The sequence below is a fragment of the Chrysemys picta genome, chromosome 25 (genome assembly GCF_011386835.1).
Source record: "Chrysemys picta bellii isolate R12L10 chromosome 25, ASM1138683v2, whole genome shotgun sequence".
NCBI lineage: Eukaryota > Metazoa > Chordata > Testudines > Emydidae > Chrysemys > Chrysemys picta.
Window position 1 is genome coordinate 12611699 of NC_088815.1, and position 12399 is coordinate 12624097.

General features: G+C 49.1%; 1 protein-coding gene across 1 annotated transcript in view; it reads left to right on the plus strand.

Moving 5' to 3' along the window:
* The first annotated feature begins 6093 nt into the window (after window positions 1-6093).
* EFNA2 (ephrin A2) overlaps window positions 6094-12399 on the plus strand; it is a 150875-nt gene continuing 144569 nt past the window's right edge. Inside the window, exon 1 of the mRNA XM_005302339.4 lies at window positions 6094-9419. Within this exon, the coding sequence (XP_005302396.1) occupies window positions 9298-9419 (122 nt within the window). The 5' untranslated portion in view covers window positions 6094-9297. The remainder of the gene's footprint in view (window positions 9420-12399) is intronic.

Sequence of the window (12399 nt, forward strand, 5' to 3'; positions counted from 1 at the left end):
GGCAACCTTTCCTTTGAAAAGCTTTAACGTCCCCATACTTTAGAGCAGGGACTTGAAACTTGGCAGGCAGTGGCCTTTGTGTCAGGGATGTGCCTTTTACCATCCCTGTGAAAATCGGCCCAAATTTGGCCAAGTTCTAAAGCTTTGAAAAGTTGCAGTTTGCACATGCTCAGCAGAGCCTTCCTAAATTTTTAACTGCTAAGTTTCCCAGAGATTGTGTCTGTAGTGCACTGGGCGTGTTCCAGTTTAGGGTTGAGCAGAACTTTCCCTGCAAGTGCATCTCTGGGCACCTGAACTGCGTGCAGGGGGACTGTCTATCCTCTGTTCTCGATGACTCCCCTGCTGGCCCCTGTTTAATTCAAATATAGAGGAGACAAAGGCCGGACCTGCAGGGGAGGGAGCGGGAGAAGAGGGAACTTGGGACTGGGAATTTGGGTGGGGAGTGAGGGGAGTGTAACTGGCTGGGCAAGGAGACTGGGACTGGGAACCAATGGGAGGGGGGAAGGAGGTGAGTCCGAGGGGTGGCAGATCTGATGAGGGGGAAGAACTGGGACTGGGTGGGACAAGGGGTCGGGGGGGGGGGAGGGATGTTGGGAAATGAAACACACTGAGCGTGGACAAGACTCCTGGGGAGAGAAATTGGGACTGGAAGCTGGTGGGAATTGAGAACATGGGCAGGTGGTGGGGGAGAAAAACAACTAGCATGAGGAGCTGGGAGTGGGGGAACTGGGATTGGGACTGAGACTGCGGGTCTGGAGGGGTCAGAGATTAGGACTGGCTGGACAAGAAGACCAGGACTGGGATGAGATGCCGGAGTGGAAAATGGGACTGGGACGAGGAGTCCAGGGTGGGGAAGAAGGGACAGGACTGGGACAAGGACAGTTTAACAGACACACGGCAGAACGGGTCAACATGGGAGGGAACGAGTAGAAGACTCAGTGCCCCCAGAGCACGCTCCCCTCCAGGGCCTGGAACGAAACCCAAGATTCCTGAGACTCACCGTTCCTCTGCTGCCAGCAAATATCTGTGCAACTCCCCAGCAAAGTGTCCCCCCCACCGCCTTGTCAGGTACTTCCTTAGTGCCAGTAGCAGAGCTCTGTGTGGTGGCTTGAAGGTTCCAAGCCTGCTGACGAACCATGTGGGTGTCACTATGGCCATGTCTGTACTATAAAGTTTTGCTGGCCTAGCCGTGGCGGCCAGGGGGCGTGAGTCCTGACTGCCGCAGCTGTGGTGATAGAGCTGGCGTAGGTGCAGCTACATCAGCAAAACGGCGCTTTTGCTGGCTTACCTGGCCCTGGAACTGAGCCCCTGCCCGTATCACACCGACAACCCCCCCGTGTCATCGGTGGGCCGGATCGAACTTGGGATCCTCTGGAGCTAAATGCATGAGCCTCTATGCCACATGGCCCTTAGCTAAGGCTGTAGCAGACTCATTAATCTGGAAGTGGTCTCGGTGCCACTAGGTGGGACAGAGCACCACACCCAGGAGGTGTGTGAATTACACCAGCTTTAGGGGGAGGGAGGCAGGGCCTCGGGGCAAACACGGGCAGCAGGGCCGGCTCCAGCTTTTTTGCCGCCCCAAGTGGCAAAGCGGAAAAAAAACAAAACATAAAGCCGTGATCGGCGGCACTTCGGCGGCAGCTCTACCGCGCCGCCTCATTCTTCGGCGGCAATTCGGCAGTTAGTCCTTCCCTCCGTGAGGGACTAAGGGACCCGCCGCCGAATTGCTGCCGAAGACCCGGACATGCTGCCCCTTTCCATTGGCCGCCCCAGGCACCTGCTTCCTTCGCTGTTGCCTGCCCTGACGGGCAGGGCCATGGCCTGAACTAGGGGAGGCTTGGGCTGCCCTGGCCTTTGATACCCACTGCCCAGGTGGGCTTAGCTGATTTCACACAGAGGTGGGGGAAAGGGTTGGAATAAGCTGTGCCAACAAAATTGCAGTTTTTGAACAATGAAGAGAAAACAGAATATTGACCAGCTGTTCGTTAAATCCTGTGCACTGAATGGGGCAAAGGCCCTGTGGGAAAAGTAATATATGTGATCATTTAATTGAAGACTGTACCTTAATGCATATCCACAAGTGGGCTGAGTTAATGTTGCACCCACAGCCTTCATTCTGGCATTTCCTAACTTTTGAGGGCTCGACTTTGCAACCTTAATAACGTTCCTTTAACGTAGCTTTGTGTAGGCAATAGATAGGTCACCTGTGGAGCAGAGGAGAGGTACAATGCCCACCCCTGGTCTCCATGGCTTCCTAAACTCAAAGGAGATTTGCCAAATGCAAAACACATTCCACATCAAACCCTGGATCAGAAACCCCAACATCATGGATCTTAAATCCCTGACATCATGTGTGTGTGTGGGGGGGGGGGGGGGGCGGGGGCATCTGAATTTTTGCAAACAGACCCCTGCCTTAATAATGGGCTGAGTCCAAATTCCAGATCCCATTGCCAGCGACTTTGGGGTGTTTGAACTCTGGATCCACACCTGAATCCCGCTGCCTGAGCCAGCGTCCGTAGATACATGTTTGGGCGCGGAGATGGGGGAAGATGAAGCCATGGAAATGTACGGTATCGTTAATGATTATGATTACGTTCCTGGATGTCTCACAGACCCACAAAAAGCAGTTGGGAAATCGAAAGCTGCCGGAGCATGGAGTTTCGCTTCCGATGCCCAGGAAAAGGTCTCTGCCTGACCCCCCGCCGAGCTCAGCTCTACCTTGTCAGCGTGATAGGACATAAGAGGAGGCCTAAATTTGTGACTGCAGACGTCAAACGGCAGGGAAATGTGTCCTTCAGCTGATGTGCTGAGAGAGACGTTTAGCCTACTTTGCCGTGTCCCTCTTACCTTCCTCTGCTGGAGCTGCCTCCGTTCAGCCTTCAGTGGTGCCGAGCTGGGAGGGGCACTAGCATGTGTGGCTCGCAGTCCTGTGGATCCAGTGGGGATGGGAAGTGGGGTAGTTATGGGGGGTGGGTCAGGAACGCAGGGTTTCCTTGGGAGCTAGCACCAGGAGGATGGGAAGGGCCAGACCAGCTCAGTGGAAGGATATCTGCAGGAAACCACTGGCCCCAATCCCACCAATAGCTTTTGATCCCCCGTCCATGTCTTGGGGATGGGTCCCATCAGCATCCTGGACCCAGAGCGGCGCTGGAATCGGACTGGTCGTGAGAAGGGAATGCCATCTGCCGCCTGATGCCAAGCTGCCTGCTGGGAGATGGGGCTTGCCCAGCATTTGGCAATCTCCTCTGAGCCCACTCTGGGCGGGCTTAGGAACGCAGGGTGACCAAGGGAAGGGCTATTGCTCAGTCCCTGCTGGGACCTGTCCTTCTGGTCTGAGTGTGATCCCTTCAGCTGCCACACAGGGCATCATCCCCTTTGGGTTGTAGCTGTGGCAGGTCCTGGGCTTGCCTCAGGCCTGTGGCTTTGCAGACCACGTCAAGTCAGCCTAGATCCAGTGGTTGGATGGGAGACCACCGCCACATCCGTTTTGGTTGGTGCTTCAGCAGATGGCGCTCTTCCCTCTGAGTACTGAGCCAGCAGGGCATGGGGACTATTTTTGGGATGAGCTGTACTGCCCAGATCCTCCCCACTTGTAGCTGTCACAGATCCTGTAGCTAATCATGCTTTGCTCTGCTTTAACACCTTCCGCTGAAGGATCTCAAAGTGCTTTGCAAACAGGAATGAACCAATTCTCACTCAGATCCATGAAGATATGGCTCTTGTCCCGCCCCATCCCGCCGTCCAGGTCAGAAAACTGAGACACAGAGCAACTAAGCAGTCACGTAGAAAGTCTGTAGCAGAGCCAGATCTCTGGTCCCTGCACTATGGTGTGTTAGCCCCAAGAGAGGCGTTAACATGGCAGCTGGACTGAATATCAGAGCTGGAGTTTACATTCAGCCTCTCAGAATTCTCCTTCTCGCTCTGGTTGTGCTAGATCCCCTTCACCCTCGGTCTGTACATTTTTGTGGGCAGGCTTGCAGGGGCTCAGTTGCTGTGTTCCACCCCAGGGCAGGCTGCACCTCTGTGCACTCTGGAAGTGTTCCTCCCTGTACGTATAGTAGCTTGGGATCCTTCAGGATCAGGAGCCCTACACAAAACTGTGAGCTGTGTCATTGTTATTATTTGTAGAAGATGGTGTAGCAAGGACAGGGGTAACCCGGATGGGAGCTGGCCGTGAATTTAAAAGAACGCTCGCGTCGTTCCAAAAGCTCCCATGGGGGGAAAACATTTCTCTCTGTGTTTCTGCTCTCTCGATTGTGTTTGAAGTTAAAAGTTTTTTGATCTTAATTGGCATTTGTGAGCCTCCTGCCAGCAGCCACCATCCAGCTGGGAAGTAACATGGCCAGGCAGCCCGGTGTCAGGGAGTGGAAACCAGTCCTGAGCATCTTTCCTGCTGGATGATTGACCGTGGGAGGGATTGTCCTTTTTCTCTGCCTATGGTCCCACTAATCCCATCCACGTTAGGGGATCTTCTCTCTGCCCCATCAGTCGGCTCGAGGGGATCCTCCAAGAACACGAGGCTCCCCCTGGCCTCGGATGTCCCAAATTCTGATTTCCATAGGCCACCCCCTTGTGCTGCAGCGAGATGCTTGGGCAGGTCCAGGCATTTTTTTTCTTTAGCATTTAAAAAAGGGATCAAATACAGCGCTGGCGTAAGCAGGTGCAAATCCTTTTGAAACCAAAGGGAGTTGAGAGGAAGGATGACCTTATGGAATGGGACTCAGGGGAGTTCAGTGCCTTTCCCAGCTCTGCCATGGACTCCCTTGGGCAAGTCACTTCATCTTTCTGGGCCTCAGTTCCCCATCTGTGAAATGGGGATGCTAATCCTTTGTCTCTCTGGTTTAGTTAGACTCTTTGGACAGGGACCATCTCTCGCTATGTGTCTGTACGGTGCCTAGCACAGTAGGGCTCTGATCCTGACCGAGACCTTTGGGCGCTACCATAAACACAATCAGGAAGATGATTACCAGCCATGAAGTTGTACCCTGGAAGTGGTGTAACAAAGTTGTCCCCCGTATGATCAGATGCTTCCTTCTCCGGTCCACGTCAGAATCTGTAATATACTATAGCAAGCAGCCACCCTGAAGTGCTTGAACTTTCTGATCTCTGTCTTATCAGCACAAACTTGAGAGGCTTTCTGGCCTATCAGAGAGCGCTTAAGTGGCAAAGCTCATTTGCAAGTTCTCAGCCTGGGTACCTTTCCTGCCTGCTGTCCAAGCATATCATGTTTATCCTGGGTTGTTTCTTCCTCCGGACCGATGCCGTTGTTTGGCTCCAGCTTTTGACAGGTCAAGGTCATGAGAAGCTTCTACTCCAGTATGAAATCCCCTCTCCCCTCGTCATGGAAAGCCTGTTATCGTTCTGGGTCACACGAACACCAGTCCAGAAGCTCTAGGCCAGAGGCAACCTATTCCCAGTAGTTCTGCTTCATAAGCCCATCTCAGGCCATGCTAAACTACTTATGAGTGGCTAGAGTAACTCACTGTCCTTTAAAGAGTCCTGGTTCCCAGCATTCCAATTCTAGGTGCTTGGAGGTCTTGGGAAAAATCTCCAGTCTGGCTTGGCTTGGGGACTGCTCCAGTTTTTACCAAGCCTCAGACGCACTTCTCTTGCCCTGCTGCTTGGACGAAATACGTTTTTGTTTGGTTTTAGTGGATTTTCCCCTCCTTTGCACTGCAGGGTGCAGTTTTACACAGCCCAACTGGCCGCAGCCTGACACTACACCAGGAGTAGGCAACCTATGGCACGGGTGCCAAAGGCAGCACACGAGCTGATTTTCAGTGGCACTCACACTGCCCGGGTCCTAGCCACCGGTCCGGGGGGCTCTGCATTTTAATTTAATTTTAAATGAAGCTTCTTAAACATTTTAAAAACCTTATTTACTTTACATACAACAATAGTTTCGTTCTATATTATAGACTTATAGAAAGAGACCTTCTACAAATGTTAAAATGTATTACTGGCACGCGAAACCTTAAATTAGAGTGAATAAATGAAGACTCGGCACAGCACTTCTGAAAGGTTGCCGACCCCTGCACTACACCAACAGTGGCCGGTCCCCTCTTCCCAAATCCTCTCTCTTGCTGGCCATTGCCGCTGTGATCATACATGACGGGACCATGTGCGAGCCCCGTCGGTGTGGGGAAAAGGCTTTTAGTGGCTGGGCTTGATGAATGAAAACAAGTAAAACTGATGGACAAGTGGACAGCTTTATGATAGCTTCGTGCTGACAGGAAGAAAGATTGGTTGACGGTGGCTTGATAGAGAAATATCTTGATGGGAGTCAGATAAAGAGATGTATAACCTTGATGACAGAGAAGTCAGTTGCACAGGAGGAGGAAGAATTCTGCCTTTATTTTTGGGGGGTGTCACACCCACAGTTCACTGGCGTTTTCAATTGAGATTTGCCAAATAATGATGCAAATCCATATTTGATTCATATTGCACCTATCCAGATAACGTATCCCAGGTGCTTTATAATAGCGCTTGTTTTGTGTTAAAAAAAAAAACCCTTCTCCAAAACAAAACGTAGCTGAGATGAAGGGCCAGATTTAAAGAGGTAAATAGGTGCATGCAAGCCACCTTGTCAGCTGTACAAAAGCGTCCGACTCCCACTGATTTCAGGGGACACCTCGTCATTTTTGAAAAGCTTTAGGTGCCTAAATACCTTTGTAAATCTGGCACTTCAGCAATACTAGATCGGAGGTAGGGCATGGCTTTGTCGTTTGAGTAGCTAGCCTAGACTAGATGGAGCTGCAGGCTCAAATCTCCCCCCCACCCCCAGCATCAGTTTATCCTTTTGAGGTGCTGATAATTTGTGCTTAGGGGTCTGAAACGATAAGGCCCTCAGCTCTCACTTGAAGTCATTGGGAGGTGAGGGTTTGCAGTATCAGGCTGTCATCTGAGGCTGGTAAGTGGCTCACCAAACACTTTACTGTGTCTGGGTCTTTTAGAAGAGACCTTAACTAACCAAGCTCCTGTCTTCCTGCTTGGAATGGAAGGATCCCCAGGTGTTCATAGGGGTTTGCTCCTGCATTCCCGGCTAAGAGTTCTCCTCCCCTGCACTGGTGTTAGAAAATTATCCTGCAGCGGTGATCTAAACCACCGCCGTTTACATCAGTGATTCTGCAGGGTTCGGGGCCCGTCTTGCTCTATCCCTGCTTGAAGGTGGGTCGCTGCGTGCCAGCAGGCCGCCCCCTGCGTTGGCCAGGCTGTGCGGGGTTTGGGGATGAAAGGTGCTGTGTATAATGGAGTAGGGCTTTGAATGCAAAGGGCCAACGGGCGTTGCAGTGGCTGTATACGAGTTAAGTATTATTATAAATATGAAATATTGTCTGTCTACAAGATCTACGAATGAACGTGACGTATACATGCAAACTCTCATATTATTTAGATTACTATTTGATTTGTTCACCTATGAGCTAGCGATGAAAAGGACTGTATAATGCAAGGTATTTTATCTGATCTCTCTCCCCCCATGTAGTCTGCCTGGCTCTCTACACCATATTTGGGCCTTTTGCTTGTATTTTTGTAAGGTGATCCTTGCCCGTGGCACTAAAAAGCCCACCAGGCACAAACCAATAACTAACCCCCCCTGCTCCCAGGCCTGGAGCCAGGGAAAGGACAGCCCAGCCCTGAACCCTGCTCTGGCTCGGGGAGAGCCACTTCCAAGCCTCTCCTCTCGCTCTCCAGAGCGGAGACTGACTCGGCAAGAGACACCCCCATGCAGAGGTGGGGCCAAGCCCGTGTGAGCCTGGTGCCGGCCAACCAACCTTGAGCCCGGGGCTCCGCCTCTGTGAATGGGGGGCCGAGCCGCGGTTAGGGTGACCGCAAGTGGCAACAATGTAAAAAAAGAAAAAAAAAATCAGTTTCATTCACTCGGAGCTTGCAACTCCGGCGAAAGAGGCGCCGAGGAGCGGCGGGGGCGGGGGGCAGGGAAGAAGGGGAGCAGTGTCCCTGCCCATCTCTGCAACTTTGGACTGAGAGATGGGGGGGGCCTCATTGCTGATCATGATGCACTTGCATTAAAAGCCCGGGGGAGGGGGGGCAGGAGAGGCCTCCTGTCCCCCCCCTCTGCCTTTTGCATTTCATTTCGGTGCAATGTTGGTTCGTTTGGTTTCTGCCTGTTTCAGGCTGAAGTGAAAGAGGGAGAGAGAGAGGGGGAGATCCTGGATGCCAGAGGGAAGCGGCAAAGGTCTGTGAATCGGGACTGCGCTGAGTAACCGGTTGTAGCCTGGAGCTGATCCTGGCACGAGATTTGCAGCGCCTGCTCCCCGGATCTCAGCCCATTCTGGTTTGACAGGTGTGGGGAAGGCGCCCCGACTCTTCCTGGGGAAGGCAAGGGCAGAAGGAGCCCTTTAAGAGAAGAAGAACTTGGTTAAAAGTTTGTTTTGGGGGTGGGGGAAGAAATTATTCACGCTTGGAAATATGTGTGTCTCTCTTGCTGGGCTGTGGGATTGCTGAGGACGATGGGTTGGCTCTAAGACTCTGAAGGAAACCTCCCCCCCTTTGCATCGCTGTTGCTGAGTGCGAAGTTGCCTGCTTTATATTTCTTTTCCTCCTTGGAAGACATGGGATGTGTCCGTGTGGCAGTGCTGTCGGGGAGAAGAGGAACCACAAACTTCGCCTGTTGACTTTGCTCCCCTTTGGAGAGGGCTGGACCATGCCTGCTCAGAAATGGTAAGGGGATCATTTGCAACCTGTCGCTTGAGCCTGCCGACTGCGGCTGTTCCTAGCTCTCCTTGTCCTTTAAATTTGCACCGATTGGATTGAAGATTTTTGATTTGGAAAGACATGGGATCCCTTCACTTCTCCTGCAGGAAAACCACCTACAGAGTTTGAGAACCAGGGACTTTGCTGGTGCAGAGAGAATGCACGAGAACAAGGCGAAGGGAGAAAGTTATCGGTGAATTCCCCTTCTCACCCCCCATAGGACTTTCATCCACCGCTGGATTATTTAAAACAAAAATTCCCACAGCCCCACCTACACCAATACAATCAGAGCATACTGAAGACCGGCAATACTTTTGTTTCCAAAAGATCCGATTGCAACAGACTTTGCAACAAGGGGCGACTGCACCCAGGAACTGCACATGCTGCCTAGCAATGATTGCAAAAGGGATCCACTGCTCTGAATGAATCAGGAGTGTTTAGTTGCATCAGGAGCAAGGGCAGCCAGAGGCTCTGGGAATAAATGAACCGGTTGCATTCTTGGTAAAGCGAAGCCTTGCAGAGAAATCGGAAGGTGGGGGGGAGGTGGGGAGAGAGAAGAGAAGGAAGAAAGGACGATAAAATACGATGGTGCATTTGGAGGTGGCCGTGCTGCTGGTAGCCCTCGTCGGGGTTTGTGTCTGGACTGATGATACTGGGAAAGTTATCTCGGATCGCTATGCTGTTTATTGGAACAAGAGCAACCCCAGGTAAGATGGACAGAAGCCAGATGCATGCATGCACCCTCCACACCCGCCCCCCTTTCTATGCAACCCCAGGGCAGCATCAGAGAAAGCCAGCGTCCCAATGTTCCCCTCCAGCCCTAGTAAAGAGGGAGCTGGGCTGGGGGGAGGGGGCTGGAGGAGGTGGGGGAGAGAATCTGGCTCACATCATCATTTTGCTGTTGTACATGTGTTTGTTTGGTGGGTGGTTGTGTTGGCTGGGACAAGAAGGTCTTTTATTCTCCAGGGATGCACCAAGCCTGCCACAGAGCCGTTCCTGCTGGGAGATAGATCTCTCTCTACGTATGCATGTAGGTGTATATATATACATACATACACACACACATATTTCCTTCCCCCTCTCTCCTCTAAAAAGCCCAGTGGCAGTGATCAGGACAGAATGCCAACTTAATGATCCGTTCAAGCTGAGGCGAATAAGGTGAAAGGTGCAAATCAGATGGTGCCTGGGTTTTTCTGTTTGTTCATGGAGTGGGAGCAGAAAGGGCAGGATTATCATAGACGCTGGGGAGATTATTTTATATGAAAGTTGCCACCAACTTTTCAGCTCAGCCCAGGCCTGATTTCCCGAAGAAGTGAGAGTGATGCCTACCTGGAGAGTTGCAAACAGTCTGCCTTCATTTATTTGTCTTGTGTGTGTGGGTATTATTGCTGACTTGTTGCAAAGCAAAGCATTCCTAAATAATGAATCGTGTCAATTTGCTCATTCAGACTCCTCTGTTGTAAAACTGGGAGTGGCAGAAGTACACATGCATACATGTGGATATAGATTTGGTCTAGCTATGATTGTATTTGGCTTCGCTTGCATAGTGATTTGATATCCTCAGGAAATCAGCATGCTTTATTAATAAAAGTATTTGTTGCAAAAAAAGCAATTCTGGGCAATATCCATTCGCAGTGAATAATGGATTTTTAAAAAATATAATAGATGGCAGCTCCCCGTAAGTCTCATATTTAACAGGAAAAAAACCCCAACCATTATATTTTATTTTATTTTATTTTATTTACTGCTGCTAGTTTTAAGGGGCTTTGCGAGAGTTTCACTTTTAAACTTGTAAGTCCTTGTTGAAACAAAACTGATGCAAACCCAATAGATATAGATATTAATTTTACAGCTCTGTTTTTTGGCAGACGTGGTGCTGGCACCAAATATCCATTCACCCAGAAGCCAATTCTGGGAAGTTGTGAGTCTGCTTAGCCAAGGTGAACAAATTATAGCAGTTTTCAGAACCACTGCAGACTGTAAAATCAATTACACGTCACTTAGGAACTCTCTTCTTGTTGAATTAAACACCCTCCCTCCGATGACAGTTGTTCATCTTTCTTTGATTACTGCCTGCTGGTTCAGGTGTATATTGGATGCAGGTAAATATGGCTCATGCAGGAATCTTTTTCTCAGTTGCCTTTTTAAAGTTTACAAATGGCTGAAGAAGAAGCCTCGCTCCTGGTCTGAGCTGCAGTAGGTATAAAGATGAGGTCTGTGTGGGCAAGTAATTTTGTTATTACTTTAAGTGCAGGAGGGATGCAGATTCGTGTGTATTTTTCAATAGTGAGGATTTCCATTTCTCAGGAAGTCAGAACCAAAAAAGGCCACATTACCTTTAGAAATTCATATTAAGCCCAATAAGATAGCCTTGGCCTGCCCTACGGACCATACTTAGGGGCTCTGCAACCCCTGGGTGTGTGTTCCTAAATTTGCCCAATTTCTGTTGTGAGATATTTAAACTCTACCATACTCCTTGATAATGAACTTTGGGTAAATTAAAGTTTTCCCTTCCATGCAAGATCCTGAGCTGGTACTATTTGGGGCTCTTGAAAACAGAATGGATCTTCCAGTGTGACTTTAAGAGAAAGCGTAACTGTGGGGAATGTATAGTGTGGAGCCATGAACGTACACGGTGAGAACCCGAAATATATAACAAAAGGCATCTTGTACTGCCAATTATTGCCACATGATTATTTAGAATAAACCCCCATGGCTGCTTCAGTGGTGAGACTAGAAAATGGGTTATCTGTGTTCAGAGGCTCATAATGGCTTTTGTGAAATATTATTCAGTCTACCAGTGTCTAATAAATAGATCACAAAACAGTGATTGCATGTGGTGTGGAAAACTCAGAATTGAGAAACAAGATTTCCCAAATACTGTAAAGGGGGAAAAAAATAAAAGTTTTTTTTTTCATTTTTTCATTGCGGTTGAAAAAAATGGTATTTGGTTACTTTAATTTGTCTTTGAATTTAATTCTGTTCTTTCAAAGGTTAATTTAAACAAAACAAAAGAAAGTTTCAGTTTTGTTGTAATTCTTTTAAGTCTGAATTTTTTGGGAAAACAAAATAATTTGAGTTTTAAATCAAGATTAAATCATTGTCCCCCCTCACGACTCAGGTGACTAAGACCATAAGGAATCCTTCCTCCCCCCCCAAAAAAACCTCCTCACAAACACCCCTGCTTGAAATAGACAAATATGTGGACAGTTCTGTTGAAAATCTACTTTTTACAATTAAAAAAAAGTTACACTAATCACCAAAATCTTCTTTATACGGCACTAAATATAATTATCACTGAGTTTGTAGGAACAGTAATTGTGCTAATTTTATTCACTAGATGGTTTATATTTGCCGTTTCCTTTAGATCTTGTTTTATTTATTTGGGTAAAAAGTGTATTTTTCAGCTATCTTCAGAACCTGCAGAGCGTTAAATCCGTGCAGGTATGGAAACATGAACCTTAGCTGATCTTTATGTAAAGACCTGTGCCCCCTTGTAATAGTGAAATAGACAAATAGGTAGCGAAATAGACAAAATGTTGCTGCTGACAGGGGGAGACCTTTTGCACTTCCAGTGCTGGAGATATTTCCCCCCTCTTGCTGTGGGAAAGCTCCAAGGGGAACCTTTAATAGAGAACTTTTTATTTTCCAGTTCGCTTCCTGACAGTATGAATGAACTCTTCATTC